General features: G+C 44.3%; 2 protein-coding genes and 2 long non-coding RNA genes across 12 annotated transcripts in view; 2 read left to right on the top strand and 2 right to left on the bottom strand.

Moving 5' to 3' along the window:
* CDK8 (cyclin dependent kinase 8) overlaps nucleotides 1-1,060 on the bottom strand; it is an 80,716-nt gene extending 79,656 nt beyond the window's left edge. For 2 of the 3 annotated variants that reach the window (XM_065830479.2, XM_071804443.1), the window contains exon 1: nucleotides 631-1,060. In XM_065830479.2, coding sequence (XP_065686551.1) covers nucleotides 631-758 — 128 coding nt within the window. In that variant the 5' untranslated portion in view covers nucleotides 759-1,060. The remainder of the gene's footprint in view (nucleotides 1-630) is intronic. The other variant, XM_065830472.2, reaches the window with a different exon arrangement.
* Nucleotides 1,061-1,337: 277 nt separating this feature from the next.
* LOC139827197 (uncharacterized) lies at nucleotides 1,338-2,716 on the top strand. The gene is made up of 2 exons (XR_011737514.1): nucleotides 1,338-1,658; nucleotides 2,339-2,716. It is a non-coding gene; the product is annotated as an uncharacterized lncRNA (long non-coding RNA).
* A 601-nt stretch (nucleotides 2,717-3,317) lies between these two features.
* LOC139827198 (uncharacterized) lies at nucleotides 3,318-8,628 on the bottom strand. Its single transcript, XR_011737515.1, has 2 exons — nucleotides 7,741-8,628; nucleotides 3,318-7,448 (listed from the first exon to the last, which is right to left on the bottom strand). It is a non-coding gene; the product is annotated as an uncharacterized lncRNA (long non-coding RNA).
* Nucleotides 8,239-17,055, top strand: RNF6 (ring finger protein 6). Of its 7 annotated transcripts, none has more exons than XM_065830574.2 (4): nucleotides 8,239-8,354; nucleotides 12,053-12,265; nucleotides 12,858-12,965; nucleotides 14,192-17,055. In XM_065830574.2, exons 2-4 carry the CDS (start codon nucleotides 12,073-12,075, stop codon nucleotides 15,925-15,927), a joined length of 2,037 nt encoding a protein of 678 aa, XP_065686646.2. In that variant the 5' UTR covers nucleotides 8,239-8,354; nucleotides 12,053-12,072; the 3' UTR covers nucleotides 15,928-17,055. The 7 variants fall into 7 exon arrangements, with proteins under 7 accessions (XP_065686646.2, XP_065686630.2, XP_071660505.1 ...); XM_065830558.2 differs by having other exon boundaries at nucleotides 8,249-8,613; XM_071804404.1 differs by having other exon boundaries at nucleotides 8,349-8,437.
* Nucleotides 17,056-18,665: the final 1,610 nt, after the last annotated feature.

The following is an 18,665-nucleotide window of genomic DNA, read 5'->3' as shown; positions in this document are numbered from 1 at the left end:
GGTGCCATGTCATGGATGAGGGAAATCTAAATGACAGTTTGCTAGATCTTTCTTTAAAACATTTATGCAAAACAAAATAGTTTGCTCAGGTCTGTACCGAGAGCTGGTTGCACGTAAAGTTCTTTTAGGGCATTCTGAAGCCCCGAAAGGACCAGGACTCTTCGGTTCCTGAAGCAGCCAGCAAGAACACCCAAAATGGTGACTACAAGTAATAAATCAGACAAAAAAGCATTATTAAAAAAAAACCAACAAAACCACCCCGTTCTACGAGGCTGAGGCTGAATGTCTTAATGGGCGACTCGTTTATTCACAATAAAATCCCTTCAGTTAAGAATTTTCCTCAACTACATCGTTTTTCTCCCACACCTCCCGGTATCGACACAGGACCCGGCGTCGGGCGAAGGGACAGGAACGCTCCGCTGAGTGACCGGCGGGCGCGGTCCGGGCAGCGAAGCGCGGGTATCCCCGGGAGGGGACCCGGCAGGACCGGGGCCGGGCGGCAACAGCGCGGGGGCCAGGGGGGCACACGGGGTGGCCGGCGGGCCGGGAGGGGCCGGGGGCAGGAGGGCGCGGCGGGGCCGGGGGCGCGGAGGCGGCGGCGGGGCCGGCGCAGCCCCACTCCTCACTCACCCGTCCTTGCGCTTGGCTTTGTAGACGTGCCCGTAGGTGCCCCTGCCCACCTTGCAGCCCTCGTACTCGAACAGGTCCTCCACCCGCTCGCGCTCCCCGGTCAGCTTCACCTTGAAGTCATAGTCCATCTTGGGCGCCCGCCGCGCCGCCCCGAGCCGCCCCCGCCCGCCGCGCACCCCGCCGCGCCCCGCCCCAACGCGACCCGGCGGCGGCAGCAGCAGCAGGAGGAGGAGACCCCCGAGCCGCCCCGCGGACCATCCAGGGGCGGGCGGGCGGCGGCGGGGCTGCTCCCTTCCCTCCCGAGCCCCGTCCCGCGGCTGCCGCCTCCCCGCCCCGCCAGATAGCGGCACAACAGCCGGTCTCCCGGGCGGAATACGGCGGCCGCGCCTGGCCGCACTGCCGCAAAGAAACGTCGCAAACCGCGGGCACCTCCCCGGCCCCCGGCGTGGCGGGCAGCGCACCACGTGGAAGGCGGCAGCTGCGACCCCCGCCGGAGCCCCGCCCCGCCCGTCCCGGCGAGCCTTGCGGGCGCCGCGGCACGCCGGGAGCTGTGGTACGGGCGGGACGGGACCTGGTGCGCGGCGCCCGCGGTGCATGCCGGGAGCTGTAGTCCTGCCCGCGGGAGGCGCGCTAGAGGCGCGGTTCAGCTTGCGAGTGGCGCGCTGCCCGCCGGGAGCTGTAGTTCCTGCGCTGCGCAGCGCGGCAGGGCTGAGGGCCAGGCCTGGCGCTGCGGGGCTGGCAGGGGCCGTGCGTGTGGCTATTCCCGGGACCAGGCTCCCTTTGCTGGGCTGCCGGAACTGGTGTAGCACAGGATGCAACCCGCGGGCTGCCCCGGATCAGCCCCCCGAGCTGAGCAGGTGGAGCTGGGACATGGTCGGCAGTCACCACCAGCAATGGCTGTGTTGTTACAGAGGCTGGTGACCGTGAATATTGAGGTCCACAGCTTGCTCCAGAGTGGTGAGGGCAGACACAGCTGGTCCTTGCCTGCTCTTCCTGCCAGGCCACCTGTTAACATCATCGTAATTAAGGTAATTCCGCAGCTTTGGGCATAGACCCGGACAGATCCTACAGCACTGACAAACCTTCTCTGTGTAGCTGCAGAAAAAAATCGGGATTGCAGTGTCTGGTATTTAATCCAAAAATGTTAGTTTACCGAGACCCTTGAATGTGACCGGTACCAGGCACTTTCCAGTTCCTCTCCTTGGCTGACAGAGCCGTAGTTACCAACACAACACAAAGCCAGCTGGTCATTTTACAAAACTAAAGCTACAGCAATATTCCTAATTACGGCCCAGCTTTTGGCATTTTCAATAATTGTGCACATATACTTCACATTTCATCTCTATAATGCAATGTGGGTACATAAGAGGGCACTCAAATCCCTAACTTGGAGACAAAATACGGTGTGAGGACCTCTGGAAGAAGAAACAGCATTTTCTGAAACATTCTGAAATCCTCTCAATTTACACTTCTCCATTTTCATTTACACATCAAGGTTGAGTCCTAAAAATTTGGGACAGGGGTGTGTTAGCCTCCTGAACTGGCATCACTCAGACTGATGTCAGCTGCCCACAGTTTGACCTTGCTATGGTATGTTGCTATGCAGTTGTGAGATATAATGTATATTAGATGAAGCAATTAGGCAGGTATTATGGAAAATACATGCAATCGGCAGAAGCAGCAAAACTAGATTTTATTTACCCAACAGGCCAACTAAACTGTACAAGAATATTGCCCAGTGACTTGCTACTCCAGTCAACCAGAAACAGCTGAGGGCAGCCCAGCAGCCCGTAAAGATCAAACGGTCTGGAAGATGTCGTCCACCTTGTGACGTTCCTCCACCTCAGCCCAGAGCAGAGCAGCGCAGCCCTGCCCTTGGACACCTGGCTTCTAGGGACAGCAGGGACCAAGCTTTCACAGCCAAACCCACCATGTTCAGCACCTCCTCCCAGCCCACAACCCTCAGTCCTGTTAGCCAGGAGGGGGGAAGTAGAAATAATCACTCTTCTGTAACTTTGTACTTTTCTTTCTATTTATTAATCACTCTTCCATGGAGGCAATAAATATCAGAAGTCGTCTACACAGATCCAATTGTTGCATGGTAACTAATGGGTGAGTTTAGTCTGTCCTGACCTACAAGGCAGGGTGTGGAGGAAGAACAAGGTCTGCTTAGCAAGAAAAGAGAGCATGAATAAAGACAAGAACACAGAATGCAGACTAGCTTTGTGAGGACCTCTGCTGTGTTTTACGTTTGCATAAACCTCTTGGAAAGAATTCCATACTTTGACAAGTAAACTCTGAAGTCAAAAACACAATAGAAATAACTTGTCTTCTCTTTCAGATTTTGGTCCTTTCGTAAGAATGTTTAGAAGTCTGCTTTTCTGCACGTTTCTTTCATTAGTTTCTCATAACATTTGGATTATATGCCTTCCAGATTGAGCATAGCTGTACATTGCCTGCTTCTTCACTCTGTTCTCACTTCACATACTTGTATTGTGGGCAACATTCAGTTTCATCAATCCAGATGGATGGTCCCCAAATCATGAGAGATTTGAAAGAGAAAGCACATCTTGATTCTTTTAATGATGAGAAATGAATATTGACATTGCAAGGTCAACTTTTAATACTGTTTCATGGAAAGCTGCATACTTTTGTGCTTTATTTTAAGAATCTGTCACACTATAATGTAATTTCAATAAAAAGTTTTAATTTGGGGTTCATTCTTAAAAAGAAATACACAACCAAGTCTTGATCTGCTATTCTTGACTCTCCGGTCTCCACAGTGGCCCTTTTAACTGACAGGATTTCTTATCTCTTACTGCTTGTTTTGTATTCTTCCTTCCATGCTGTCTCAGAATTCAATTTCAAAATTGATGTTTAACGTGTTGTGGCAGATGCATCCAACCCTCCCACGAGCCAAAACAGCAGTAGTTTGGTTCAGGCTTCAGAGCAGGTAAAGGCTTAAGCTGTAGCCAGGCCAAGAACTCCTTTTGGGAAAGTCACAAGGAAGCAGAGTGGCGCATTGAGCACTGAAACATTGTGGGCACTGGGAGTCTCGTGCAGACCTTTCTTACTGTATGCAGTTTGACTAAGAGTCAACCACTTCATTCTATAAATGTGACAGCCTGAGTGAGCCCACTTTGAGCTCTCTCTGCCAAATAAGCTGGCTGCATGGTGACAGTTTTACTACTCACAGGTCAGTGGATGAGCTCAATTTAAGTTTCATGTCAATCATTTAGCTTAAGTAAATGCATACTAAATATAATGAATCATCTAGAAGTATAAGGTTGTATGATTTTTAATGTACTCTCTGCTTCATGTTACTTAGTAAGCTGCATTTGCTGAAATCTTAAGCTGTAAAGTTCTGCTCATATTTACCAAAAGCAACTACAAACTACACTGGACACTTGCAAGATTAGCCTGTTTTGCACTTCGCTGAGAAAAAAAAATTTATTCAGACAAAACAGCACCCACAAGGCTATAGACTATAAACACTGTCTACAGCTAAACAAAACAAAGGCACATGTGAGATCAGTAAAAAGGATCCAATGAGAAGCAAGAAGACCCCAAAGTGAAATATTGCTGTTGGACTGCATCATGGTATGAATGGTTTGTAGAGATAAAGTCTTTGGTTGTCTGTGGTCAGGTTGTACCTCTGCACAGGTGCCCAGCTTGAGCCAACCCTCCTGCTATTCTACTCCATTATTTTTTTTTTCCTGAGAATTTTGTTTCCTGAAAGTCTGCTCTGCATACAGTTATCAGGACTTGCCTGGACGTTTGCCTCTGGAGTTCTAAATATAGACTCCAGAGCGAATGGTTGTCAGGGAGGGAACGCCTGAAAGTTTGCATTCACGAACAGGTACAGGCACCTCGAGAGAAGGTAAGCAGCATTCGGTTTGGCATATTTCCCCCATGCAGTAAATAATAGTGTGAACCTGCCCCCGAACTCTTTTAAGTCGCACTTCTCTTAGAGAAATCCAAACATTGTTCTGCAGTAAGCAGAACCCTAAATTACTCCCTTGCGACACATGTCCTGCTGAATTTGGCCCTTTGGAGCCTTCTTCTTTCTCTTTTTTTTTTCCTCTAACATTTATGGCTCGCTTTATAATATCCTGCTCTTCCCAGTTTGTGTCATTTCTGATGTTTAAGAATGCAATTTACTTAAAGCAGGTGAGTAAAGTGCTTGTTCTACACGTAGCTTTGTATGTAAAGCAATGTGCTTGATTTTTTTAAAATCATTATTTTATTTTGCACTTAACTACACTTTATAGTAAAGTTGATGAACTCCTATAAAGTTGATAAGACTACTGATGTGCTTGATCTAACAAGGCCTCCTAGATTCTAGCAGGAGTGCGATTTATTAACAAACATAAATCAGTTCTTTGGATCTGGGTGCTGTGTAGGAGTCATGCCTGCATTCAGTGAAACATCTGTTTTCCAGACGCAGGACCACCTACAGTAACTGTCAGCCCAATTGTTTTATGCTCCCAAATAAGCCAGAGAATTAGTTCTCAAGAATCTCTACAGACCCTGAAAATTCAGCCTATGAACTCCTGGTTACTTTTGTTATTGAAAAGAGCCCTTCTTGAGGGGAAATAAATCCTAAGAGTGAACATTATTTTAGTATTTTATATTATTTCAGTCAACAGAATCATAGAAATATCTAGGTTGGAAGGGGCCTCTGGGGGTTATCTAGTTTAATATCCTGCGCAAAGCAAGGCTATTAAATTCAGGTTGCTTGAGGCTTTGTCCACCAGGTCTCAAAAACCTCTACAGAGGGAGATTCCACAGCTTCCCTCAGCATGACTGTCCTTAAGGCGAATTTTTTTCTATTGGGAAAACTCCTGGTTCTGTCTTCTCAGTAAGCTCCTTGTCAATACCAGCAGGCTGCCCCTTCTCGCAGCTGAAGTGGTGCCCACAGCCCCTCTCACATAGCAAGTGCTCCAGCCTGTGACCATCTTGGTGTTCTCAGCTGAACTCACTGCAGTTTGTCGATAATTTTCCATATCAAGATTGTGCTACTGGAGAGTCCCAAACCAGGCATCATATTCCATATGCAGGCAAACAAGAGCCACATACCCAATCCCTTCCCAATAATCCACTCTGTGTTCTTCTTGATACCCCCTGGGATGCCATGAGCCCTCACCGCTGACAGGTGTTCCCTTGGCTCCTGTTCCGCTATTGACCACCGCGTCCCCCAATCCAGTCCAGCAGGGACAGTCAGTAAGCTTCCCCCCTCCCATTCAGTATTGTTCCAGAGGGCTGGTCACTCCTAGGTGGAGGACTTTGCATTTGTCCCCATTTAACTCCATGAGCCTTACTTATCTGAGTAACAAAATACAATAAAGTTACTTTCTAAAGAACTTAAACAGCTGAACAATCAAATAAAAAACAGGGTTACAGATTTTCTGTTATTAGAAAACTTAGTAATTGCCTGAGGTTTGCTGCCCTCCATAGGTTATTGTTATTATAGTTCCAAAGATGATGTTTTACTCTGGAAAGCATTGCTTCACTGCAATAATAATATTGCAGGAAAGATCTACTGTTGTTATTTTGTGTTTACAACACAGCATAAAATACTGTAAATAAATACTGTACTTAGTTATAGTGTGCTGCTATGAAACATCAGTATCAACAGGACATGAATACAAAATTCTGCATTGGAGGACAAGTCAGTGCAAAATTAATTCAGTATAAGGTTTCAGTACAGACACACGTTTAGTTATCTCTCTAAAACATAACTGCTTTCTGGATGAGCAGCCCATACATGGGCTTGGTACCAGAGAAGATGTTGTGTTTGATGATGGAATAGTGATTACTAAAAACAGACTATGAAAGAAAAATATTCCAAAAATAGGACAAAAAAACAATTGAAGGAAGAAACTGACTTTTCAAGGGATACAGACACTACTTTATATATATGGCAGATACTCTGACTTACATAAAGAAAGTAAAATTGATCTTCAGGAAGGACATACTGTAATTGCTCCAGACAAAGGAAATAATAATACAGTACTAATAATACTGTACTAATAACATAGAGCAAGCAGGAAGGAGTAGCCCCCAGCATGGCCTCAGTGCTGCATCCCCACTGTCAATTTGTCTCGTGGAAACCACGTACTGGCACAAAAGGAGCATAAACTAACACAAAACCTAAATGTGTAAAACACAAAATGCTTGTGTAAATTATTTTTCCCAGATAGAATAAAGACATTCTGGGGTCCGTAAGATGAAGTGGGGAGTGGAGGTATCTTCCTGGCCACCAGCCCAGGCCTTTCTTATCACCTCACTCATTAGCAAGGGTTTGCCTTTGCATTGAGACCAGTTGCATAAAAAAATACTCAAACTTTATTTCTGCAAGCAAGTTTGAACAGAAGTATGAGCAGTTTGGATATTCTAGGGATGAAGTGCTTTTACATAGTTAAAGCATCCTTCTTGTGAAATCTCATTTTGCTGATTCAAATAGTTTATGTAAGATGTGAAAGGTGCTCCTCTGTCACAGCCTGCCAGCTTCCACCGTATGTTGAAACAATCTGCAGAACCAACTTGGAAAAGAAAGTTTGTGGATGCTATATGAGCAATTAGCATATGTGAAATCTGTAAAACGGTTCGCATCTTATGTGAAAAACTTCTGAGGCTCCGCAGATCAAAATTACTGAAAATCACAGCTTGAGACACAAGTTTCTGTGAGGGCACTGAGCAACTGATCATTTCCTTTTAGAGAACTGAGGCGAAGGGAGGTTACTGCAGAAGGAAGGGTAAGTAGGAAGTAGAGAGTCATGGAAAATGAAAGAAGCGTCCCATCTAAAAATGCGGGCCTGAGAAAGGAAGGAAAAAAGTTATAATAATCTTATTCCTTATGTAACTTAATATGAAGTACCAAACAAGTAACTGAAGTGGCAGTCTTATGCTGATTTGGTAAAACAGAATAACGGTCACTGATATTATGAGGTTAAAGATGTTGAGGTTGTTCTACAGTTGAGAAGCAATGTATTGTGAAATCCTCTGAGTAAGTTTATTTGTCTTTACAGTTCAAGTTCACACCCACCAGGGCGGAGATAAACCCTGCGAGTTTTGACCAACAGTGTGTTTGCTCATGAAATACCGTACCTGAAGCGACTTCCTTTACGTGCTTAAAGGGAAACAAGTGTAGAGACTGGTGAGTTGCTGAGAAAAGAAGGAGAATCCGTGCAGCTCCGGGCGGGGACCCTGCGAGATGCCGAGAGACGGCGGCAGGACCAGCCGCAGACCGGGCCGTCCGCCGGGCAGGGTCAGCCTGACAGGCAGCTCGAGGCGCGGACGGCCCGGGTAAAAGCCGGAGCTGTTTTCCTCACGTTGTTGGCGCTCGTAAACGTACAACCGCCTCAGAGGCGTGGACAGCAACCCGCGAGTGCCCGGGGCCGCTAGGCAGGAGAGCAGCGTGTGCCGAGCAGGGACTGAGGCCCGCAGGCCGGGCCGGTGACAGATCCCGGAAGCCGAAGGCCGCCTCAGCGCGGAGCGGCGAGAACGTGCCCCGGGCGCCACCGCCGTTTACCCCGCGGCACGCGCACTTCCCAACGGCCGCCCGCGCGGCAGTCGCGCGCATGCGCAGGAGGGGCGGTGCTTGCCGCGGGGGCCACCCTCACGCGCTCGGAACCTGCGCTGGCGGCTGCCGGCAGCCGCCCGGACTGCAATCGGGGCTGGAGCGCCGCGCTCGAACACCCAGGGGCCGGTGTCGTTCCGGAGTAGGTGGCTGTTGCTCCTGCCGCCGGGAGGGACGCGGAGCGGGGCTGAGCCAGGCCTCCCCGGTCGGCGCCGCGGCCAGCAGGCAGGGACGGGATCTTGGGTCTCCCCGGCTGCTCTCTCGGCAGGCTCCCCCGGGGCAGGCGGCGGCATGGACGCCTCCCCGGTTTGTCGCGGCGGGTGATGCCGCCTCCCGGCGGGCAGGGGAAACGGGGTCGCGCGCAGCAACGGCGGCGGCGGGAGCCGATGGGAGCGGTGGCGGTTAGTGGCGGGGCCCGAGCGGGGAGTCTGGGGAGGAGAGAAGCGGGAGGACACGGGCTGCTCTGCCCTGTTGTGGTTGGTTGGTGGCCGAGAGCTGGCCAGTTGATTGGGTGCGAGCCGTGTCACTCACTCTCCTCGTCTTCCCCTCCCCCAGGCATCTGGCAACAGGCGCTGTCTAGGGCGGCAGGGTCGGCTGGGCCGGGGGCTTCACGCTCCCGCCGGCTCCGCGCTCCCGTCGGGTGTCCCCCCGCCCCGTGGGCGCGGAACCTGGCCAGTGGCCTTCCTTAGGGAAGGGCTGGAGAGCGTGAGCCCGGCGTGGGGCTGGATCCCAGGCCCTGCTGCCGGCCTGGGGCTGGGGGAAGGCGGGTGGCCCCGGTCCCGGGGCTTGGATCGCTTTGGGTGTCCTACGGCCTGTTTCATTACCTTCTGATTCTTCCTTTGTCTTTCCTATCCTCCCTTCGCCTTCCCCAGGCTCTGTGGGGTTTCCTGAGTTTCGTTGTGGGTTTTTTTGCTTGTTTTATTTTTTTTTTTTTTTTAAACTCGGTGAGATCATCTTGCCTGGAGGCTGCAATGTGACAGTAATACTAAATAGCCCTGTTGCTCGGGGAGGCTTCCTCATCTAAACTCCATAGTCGTCTCACTTGCAATCAGGTGATAGTCTTTCAGAAGATGAATACCTAATGGAATTGGGGGTAGTAATACCTGGAAAGAGGCCAAAACTTAAAAGCACAAGGTATATATTGCTTAGAAAAAAAGAATATGAATCTCTGACAATGGACCAGAGTAGCTATCAATTAAGAACTAAAGGAGTTAGGCTGAAAATTCTAGAAAATTTAGATAAATTGTTGGCATGTGGCACCTGTTTCTTCACAAAGAGAGTAATTCTGAGTCATAACTGGATTTTAGTTTCAGTTTTTTACATCTTTGTAGTTAATACCCTTCCAATTTTCAATACTCTGACATATTTTACATGCCAAAGTACTTCATTTTGATGCAGTTAATACCCTTCAACTTTTACTACCCTAAAACATTTTAAGTGCAAAAGTACTTAGTTTTGATGGGGTTTGATAAATACAGATAGTAGTTGTCATCTGTGCAGTTATGTTAAACAGATGGGACAGCCGAACACTTCACACTTCTTACGGTTTTTAAATGAGTCATTTAAAGAGTGTGACTAATCATCCTACCATACAGTTGTCAACAAAACAGTAATTCTTTTCTACCACCCACAAAATCTGAAGAGGAGATTTTGATATTTTTCTGTGGATGAGGAAAGTAAAGAATCTCACTTTCTAACAACGGTTTAAATTTAGATTGAGGGGGACTACATGTGATCGACTTTTCATCTTAAGAATTTATAGGTTTTTTTTTTATGTGCAGCAATATGGTGAGATAACCAGAAAGCTGGTGAACTTACTGTGGTCATTGTCAGGCAAAAAGTAATATGTTAATTGTCTTAAGGCTTGCATCTAAATAGCAACCTTACCTGAAACTAAATGAATTTTAACTGGCCTTTTTCTCCTCCCTGCTTTACCTGTGTCAAGTTGTAAGCCACCTGGGACAGAAGCACTCTTAATATTGTCCATTTTTATTGTAACAGTCAAGTGATGGGTGTCATCAGGTTAATAGTAGTGCTAACTGAAACGAGGTAGGGTCAGGAATTGCATTTGTTTTGAGGAAACCAGGACAGTAAAACAAAGAGCTGGCTGAAAAACTTGTGTTTAGAAATGTGATATGAGAAGTGACCTGATTTAAACATAGTCTCTGTGCGACCTGGAAGTTGGTGATTCCCTACAGCTTGCCAGGCTGAGCCAAGAGGGCGATAGTAAATTTAAAAGCCCCTCAAATAATATGTGTTGAAGAGGAGATATTCAGGTTCAATTTATTTTCAGTCAAGTGAGTTAAAAGAGCATTGAAATGCAATATTGGCCACAGGAGGTAAATGAGTGGAAAGATTGGGAAGGGCTGTTTAGAAGTGCAGTTCCATATGGAGGGGAGAAGTAGGATATGGGGTGGAAAATGAGGAGACCAAAGATGCATCAGAATGGATCCCACAAAGAACATAAGAAAGGTATATTAAATGTATGCCAGCTTCTGCTGTTGGCAAATACATTTTCTGATTCTTCATATCTCGTGGCAGCATTGATAAATATTTACTCTTTATTGAATGTATGTCTAATATTTGATTTGGTCTATTTGTTGTCTCATCGCCTTTCCTGTTAAGACTAATTATTGATTGGGAGTGTGCTGAGAATGGTGTTTTATATTTTCCCTATAATTAATACTTGAAGTGACTTTGATATGTTGGTGAATTGACAAAAAAAACCCCTTTATTTTCACATGTAAACAGAACGGTGCTGTATGGTTGGGTTTTTTTGGCCTGATGATCTCCTGTAGAGAAGTGATCCCTTCTGTCAAGTGTCTGCCTCAGCAGGTGTTGCAGACGGCTTTTGCTGAATGGGAAGCCCCATTGAAAGGGTGACACTTCATTTTCTCTTCTTTCAAATTTAATGTTGAAGAACAGGTTTTCTTTAGGAAATAGAAAAGTTGGGGTGTGGTTCAAGAACTGATTGGTCCAGGACTGAGTCCTAACCAGAGCGAGCTGATAATGACACAGGAATCAACACAGGAGGTGATGCCTCTTTCTGATACTGTAAGGTTATTCATGCCTTCTGGTAGTGTGGTCACACTGGTTAAATATTTGGGAAGTATTGAAGAACTGTGGGTAAAGTATAGCCCTTTCTCTTTTACACGAGTTTCCTGGAGAGGAATATCCTTTTGTTAGCTAATCATTGGTTTAGAGATCACAAGGAAAATATACCAGTAATGTCAGAACATCAGAAGTCAGTTCTGGCAAAAATGTGTCTGTAGTTTTTTTGTTATGTCAGGGATGGTACCGATGGATATGCTAATGTAGTCTTACCTGCTTATCACTAGAAGTTTCAAGTGGAAGATTGTCTTCTCTAAAGCAGTAGCTATGGTTGCCAGAAGTCTACACTAGGTAATTACAGTCCAATAATTAGAGAACAACGTGTTCAGTGACATTTTAACTTTTAAAATGCTTCATGCTGCTGCTGTGTTTTACTTGGGAGAAGGGAAATAGATTTTATATTGTTCTTTTAAATTTCTAGAATACCCTTATTTAGCTAAAAAAATTAAAATCTGTCATTGGTCTTTTATTTTAAAGCTGCTCTACCAACTGGTTTGTCCTTTCAGTGAGCAAGAAGGACTTCTGGCTATTTTTGAGCAAGCTAGAAGCAAAATACTTGCATAATAAACTACAGTGTTGATTTGGCAAGGAACGTGGAGCTTGGTTCATCTTAATCATCTTTAGCTACTACTAAACTAATTTCATTGAAAATGCTGGGAACTTGTTACTGTAAATGAGGTAAATTCTTAATGTAATTGGTGTGCAGTCTAACCTTCTGCTTTTGTTCAGGACATCCTGGCATTATCATTATGGATCGCTCTCGGCACCGTGCAGGGAATGGCAATGAGCAGGCATCTTCACGAGAGCATAGTCGTGGTGAAAATGAGAGACAACGACAGATGGAGCGCCTCAGTAGGGAGGAGGCCTATTACCAGTTCATTAATGAACTCAATGAAGAAGACTACAGGTTAATGAGAGACCGCAACCTGCTTGGCACCCCTGGTAAGATGTAGTACCTTCAGTAGAAAAGATGTAATGTGAAGTAACACTCCCGCTGTCAGACATCACATGTGGTTGTCTGACTCAGGTAGCCTGATGGTGTCTGTGGCTTTGTAGAAAGGAGCAAAACCTCCATTTCCTGTCAATGATATTCAGTAAAAATTAACAACTTAAATAGGTACTAAAGCTAGACTAAAAATATAACTCCTTCAAATGTAACGTTTTCATGTACAGGTGATATCCAAACCCAGGTATTTCACATCTGGTACACTAAAGTATATCTCTTGGTATGTGGCAATTTTAGGGGCCTCTGAGTTGTTGGTGCACGTAGCTCTGAGTCTTTGCTGGAAGCTGGCATGCTCTTGACGCACATTCGGCATCTTTTTAGCCCCTGTGCTAGTACCTACTTCCTCTGTTATCTGTGTACCTGCATTAGAATCTCACAGTAGTGCTGTTTTCTTTTCAGTTTAATTGATTGTACCTTATTTCTGGAGATTTTGCTTCAAGATAGGAAATAGTGTTATTTCTGCATGTCTGTATTGAGGCAATAATAACGTCTTATTTAACAGTATTATCAAAACATAAATTATTTCAGGGGAAATAACAGCAGAAGAGTTGCAGCAACGCTTGGAGGGGGCTAAGGAGCGTCTGGCATCACAGACTGATCTGGATAACAGAGAAGGTGAAGGCAGAACTGTTGGAGGTAAACATTTTTCATTCATATGTATATATACACATAGTACGTGGTGCATAAATATGTTCTGTACAGATACTTGAGAGAAATGCTGTTGGATTTCAGTACCAGCCATTTCGAGTCCTGTTCTTCCATTGTGCCCCTGTGGAATGTTTTCAAAGTAAGAGAAGTTTCCTAATGATATGAAAATAAACTTGAAGTACTTAATGAAAACTGATTTATGTAATCCATAAATTAATTTCTCCTTTTTTCCTGGTTTCCCTTTGCTATTATGCTTGGTAGCACAGAAAAAAATTATATTCCTGTAATTCTTAAAATGTTTTATCATGTTTTAGGGAAATTGGAGCGGGAAATAAGTTAATTGAGAAACAGTTAACTGCTCCACTGTTGTTTGGTTTTGTTTTTTCATTTCCATTTATTTCAATGGAGTGAGGCTTCCATTATGTGTACAATCTGCCTTCGCTTCCTCAGCAATATTGGCTTAATCATTTGGCCAATTCTAGTCAGATTTAGAAGCAGAATAGACAACTTGGAAACAGAGATACTCAAGTTCTTGCAGGTTTCATGAAAGTAGGGAGGTGATGGAGTACAGAGAGCTTAACCTGATCCCTTCAAGGGAAGACCTTCACTGTGATCATGGCCACTGGCTTTCTTTATACACATAGTTAGCACTAACCTCAACAGTTGTCTTGAGCTTGGACTTGGAGGAGATTTGGGAATGGAATTGTAGGTATTGTAGTAGGAAAAGAGTATACTTTCACAAAAGGAGCAAATCTGTTTAAACCATGCATCATTTATTCGTCTGCATATAGAAAACAAATTTTTAAGATGTTTTCCAAAAGAAGTCAAAATCTCTCTTATTTTTCCTTGCTTTGTCAAAATTAGTTGATTTAGGATACCCTCAAATTGATAGCTTAAGTGAGGGACAGATATTGGACAAATACAACTAACTTCGGACTGCCTAAATCTGAACACTTTCTCAGAAGAGGCCATCTGGCCATATTAGTTTCTTGGTGTATCTGCTGGTGAGGCAAAAATTCTAGGCAGAACTGATGAGTTTTGCAGATGTTTTTACATAAAGGATATTTTCAGCAGAATTACTTTTGCACAGCAAGGTAGCTGTCCTGCTACTGTAACGTTTCTGAAGTGGCCCAGCCACATAGAAGATTTGGAGTGCATTGTAGTACGCTGAGCGTGCAGTTGGATGAATGTTTGCCATTCTTTGTTTCTCTCAGATTCTGATGTTCTTGGAGAAAACTCAAATGGTGACTCTCTGCTTGAAATGCTGAACACATTTCGTCGCACAGGAAATACCACTCGCAGTGGACAGAGTGGGAACCAAACCTGGAGAGCTGTGAGTCGAACAAATCCGAACAGTGGGGAGTTCCGATTTAGTCTTGAAATCAACATAAACCATGAGCATAACAGTTTTGAAACTGCTGGTGAGGAGTATGTGGGTATAGATAGTAACAGAACACGTTTAGAAAGGAGACATCAAAGAGCTGTCAGTCCGGTACCCCCAAGAACAAGAAGCAGGACCGCAAGAGAGGCAAACAATGAGGCTTCAAGCACTGCAAGGACCAGGTCTTTAAGAAGTACCGTGGCACAAAGCTCTGAAGCAGCCACTCATCCAGTCTCAGGGAGGCTCAGGAGTAGAACAAGGGAGTTGACAGGCCGTTCCCAAACAAATACTACACGTAATAATTCAGCATCTTCTCGTGAACAAAGAGAAATGCCAGAAAGAGGTATTTCAACAGGAGTCACAAGAGGTAGAGCTAGAACTAATGCTCAGATGAATACAAACCAAAGACTAGAAATTCTGCGGCTGAGGTCTACTTTAAGTAGTCGAAGCCGCTCTCCGCTGCAAAGGCAAGGTGGCACTGCTCATTCTGAGGAACGTGGGCAGAGACAGGATAGAAATGCACAGCAAGTCAACAGAAGTAGGAGACAAACAGCTCAGCCTTCTCCCCAGCCTGCTGAAGAACAAGCAAGAGTTAACCCTCAGACACCCCAGCTTTCCAGTGTAGCTCCATCCTTGGGAATAACTTTGGAAGAGGAGGAATCTAGTAGGCCAGTAGCTGCTGTTAGAAGGCATCCAACAATTACATTAGATCTTCAGGTGAGAAGAATTCGTCCTGGAGAAAACAGAGATCGGGACAGTATTGCCAGTAGAACTCGTTCTAGAGTAGGAATGGCAGAAAACACAGTTACCTTCGAAAGTGACAGCGGAGGATTTCGGCGTACAATATCACGATCGGAACGTGCAGGTATTCGAACCTATGTTAGCACTATACGGATACCTCTTCGTCGGATTTCAGAAACTGGGCTTGGTGAACCTTCATCAGTGGCTCTTCGATCAATCCTTAGACAGATTATGACAGGCTTTGGAGAACTGAATTCTTTAATGGAAACGGAATCTAACTCAGAAGTGCAAAGAGGCGGTCATCACTTAACAGATGTACAGTCAGAGCAGAACAGCTCAAGTTCAGCACACAACAGCACTGATCCAAGTGAGGTTGCATCTAGAAATGTGCATGTGGCAGAAGGCAGCAGGGAAACACGTGGGCAGAGTGATGATATTCAACACTACAGTCGCAGTAATGACAACCAAGATAACAGGCAGTCTCAAGACGCTAACAACCTAGTGGAGAATGGAACACTGCCCATACTTCGACTTGCCCACTTCTTCTTGCTGAGTGAAGATGATGATGATGATCGTTTAAGAGGTTTAACCAAAGAGCAGATTGACAATCTTTCTACCCGGAACTATGGGGATATTCACACTGAAAATGAAATAAGTAAAACCTGTAGTGTTTGCATTAACGAGTACGTAACAGGGAATAAGCTAAGGCAGTTACCTTGTATGCATGAGTTTCATATCCATTGTATTGATCGCTGGCTTTCTGAAAACTCCACTTGCCCAATTTGTCGGCAGCCTGTATTGGGGTCTAATGCCACAGACAATGGCTAGAATTATTTCGGCTCTTCAGTCCTCAAGGATTTGCTTCTGCTCTATTTATGATAAGCCAGATGGAATTAATTTACTTACATAGGGGTCTGTTTGTGGGGCAGTTTTGTTAAATTTCTTTAAAAATAAAAGGAAACTTGTCTAAATCTAGCAATGTAAATACTATTTTTCTCCAAGTGCAGATCTAGGAGTACACATAGAACCAAATGATACTGGTAAAGTTTATATTTTTTTAGGTAATTTTGTTATGCTAAGCACTTTTGTAAATACAGAAATGCAATAGTTAACCAGTCCTGCTTAATGTATGGTTTTTTTAATGGTGTAATGGACTCACTTTATTTAGATTACTAATTGTTTCACACAGACCCACCACTGTGTTGAAAAATTAGTGTCTAAATAGCCATTCATTAGGTTTTTGTTCTAAGAACAATTTCTTTTACAAAGAATTTCTTGCTGGACATATTTGCTGAAGATATTTAAGTTACTTGAAGTGCTCATTTAATAGACAGTATATTTTTTTTAACATTGAAATATCCTTTCCAAGAACTTGCCAATTTGGTTCTATTTTAAAAAAATGTATGGCAGTTTTTGCATGTGGTTTCACACAATGCTTAAGGCTGATGAGTTCATATTCAAAAGTGGCTGGGTTAGTGACATTATAAAATGTACATAATTAAATGCTGTCTTTGACAATCGCTGTCTTTTCAATGCAGGCAGCAATCACATCAATTCTAATTCCAAGAGGGCGTGTCTTACTGAACATGGTATTTGCTCAAAGAATAAATGAGCACTGAGGAAGCCTTTTTACTCTTCCAAATTACTCAATTGATATTCATGGGTTTTTAACTGCCTTAGTTTAAAGGGGGAAATATTTCCTTGGCCATTATATTGTCTACAATATGCATGATTTGTGCATCCTACTTAGAAAAACAAACCAGAGCCTTGAAGTGCTTTTGTACGGAAATTTAAGGTACACATATTAGTCCTCTTAAAACATGTCTGAGGACCAAATGGCAAAAGACACTAAAAAGGGCAAAATAAGCTTCCTTTGAAGTCCCCAGATTACTGTATAATTAGTTATTAAACTTTATACCAATAACTTATAAAGAAATAAAATTGCAAAGTAAATAATTGAGGCTTTGTGTGAATTACTGTTGAGATATATTGTATAGATTGGTATTAAGATTTATCATTCTTGATATTCAGTCTCAGTTTTCACTTTATTCTTTCCGTGGTTTTCCCCAGCGTGTACGTGTGTTTCCACAATATGTGTGTGAGCTGTTGTGGTAGGTGAAAATGCAAGGCAAAGCACTCCTGGGGCTTCTGCGAGCAAGCTGAATGTTAGAAGGCTCATCATCTGAGCAGTGTGTATCTCAGTCCTTAGAGGAAGGCAAAATACTCTTACCTGAGTAATTCTGAGTGGTAGAAAGAATACTTGAAGTGAAGAAGTCCTGCTGACTTTCTCTACCTACAGATGGCCTTGATAACTACACTTGTGTGCCCGGTGCTTCAGTTAAAACATTTGCTCATGGTATCCATGAAGGGAACCTATAAAACCACATTTTAAGTCATTTGATATCTACCTCAGTTTTGCAAATGAAAAACTTGCATCAGAAGTTCCACAGAAGTGCTTCTTTTTATTCCCGAAGAGTAGTTTCTTATGAGATTTAGGTAAGTTTAAGAATATGATTAAGATCTCTTCTGATGTGATCTGGACTGCTAATTGTTGCAAACACTTGTTGCCTCCTTAGCCATGTCCAAAAGGGAGGAGATCTGAACACGATTACCAGAACTAGCTTATCTTTTACTTTTTTCTGTTCGCTCTTGATGTTGAGAGTACCTAAATACATGGATGCCTTCTGCTGCTTCCCTGTCTCCTTATATTTGAAAACTGCATGACTCAAGTGCCACATTTGTAGAAACCTGCCTTTAGCTCACCATTGCCTAATGGTTGTTTCAAGGTCAGTTTCAACTTAAACCCTTATTACAGGGGTCTAACTGGAGTCGTGCTCAACTGCTACACTAAGGTACTAGAGGTAAAGAGAGACTCCTTTTGCTGCTATTCATTCAGACAGGATTTTGCTGTATAACCATAAGAGGAAAAAATCGTACAAGGTCCCATATGACAAGGTACTTAGAACTGAGCTGCTGTGGGGGAATATCCAAAAGCATGGTAAGAGCTTCCTATAGAAATTCTAGGCTACTGGAGAGGAAACATGAAGTCTCATGTGCTATATTCCTGTCCTGCTGCATGTGAGCTGTCAAGTGTCTACTTTTGACCTCATTTGAAGTCTATGTCATTTGTTCAACTTTCCCAGCAAATTGTGCTGATAGGACCAATTAAATCTCAGTGGCTCGCTTTGGCATTGGCTTCTGCTACCTGCATTCCTGTGATGTTCCTTCAGTTCTCCACACACGTCCCAAGTATTATTTTACCTTGTCTGCGGCTTGGGGGGTTTCATGATCTGGCAATCATATCTGTGTTTAAGAGCTTCAATTTATTCTCCATGCATTTCCTATAATTTATCAAACCTGTCTGTGTTCTGGACCTCTGCAGCTGCCCATTGCAGAGTTAGACAGTTTATATTTTGTGAGCAGTACTTGTTTTATACTTGCCTTTTAGTATCTTAAGATCCCTGGTTCTTGTACTGTAAGAAGGAACATCACCATAGCTAACGCCTTTGCATTCAATTTGCTAGTGTCTTAGCCCATCTCTTTTTTTATTTTTTTAATAATTGAGG

The sequence above is a fragment of the Patagioenas fasciata genome, chromosome 1 (genome assembly GCF_037038585.1).
Source record: "Patagioenas fasciata isolate bPatFas1 chromosome 1, bPatFas1.hap1, whole genome shotgun sequence".
NCBI classification, from domain to species: domain Eukaryota; kingdom Metazoa; phylum Chordata; class Aves; order Columbiformes; family Columbidae; genus Patagioenas; species Patagioenas fasciata.
Note: the sequence above shows the minus strand (reverse complement) of the source record. Positions and strands in the feature narration are given on the sequence as shown.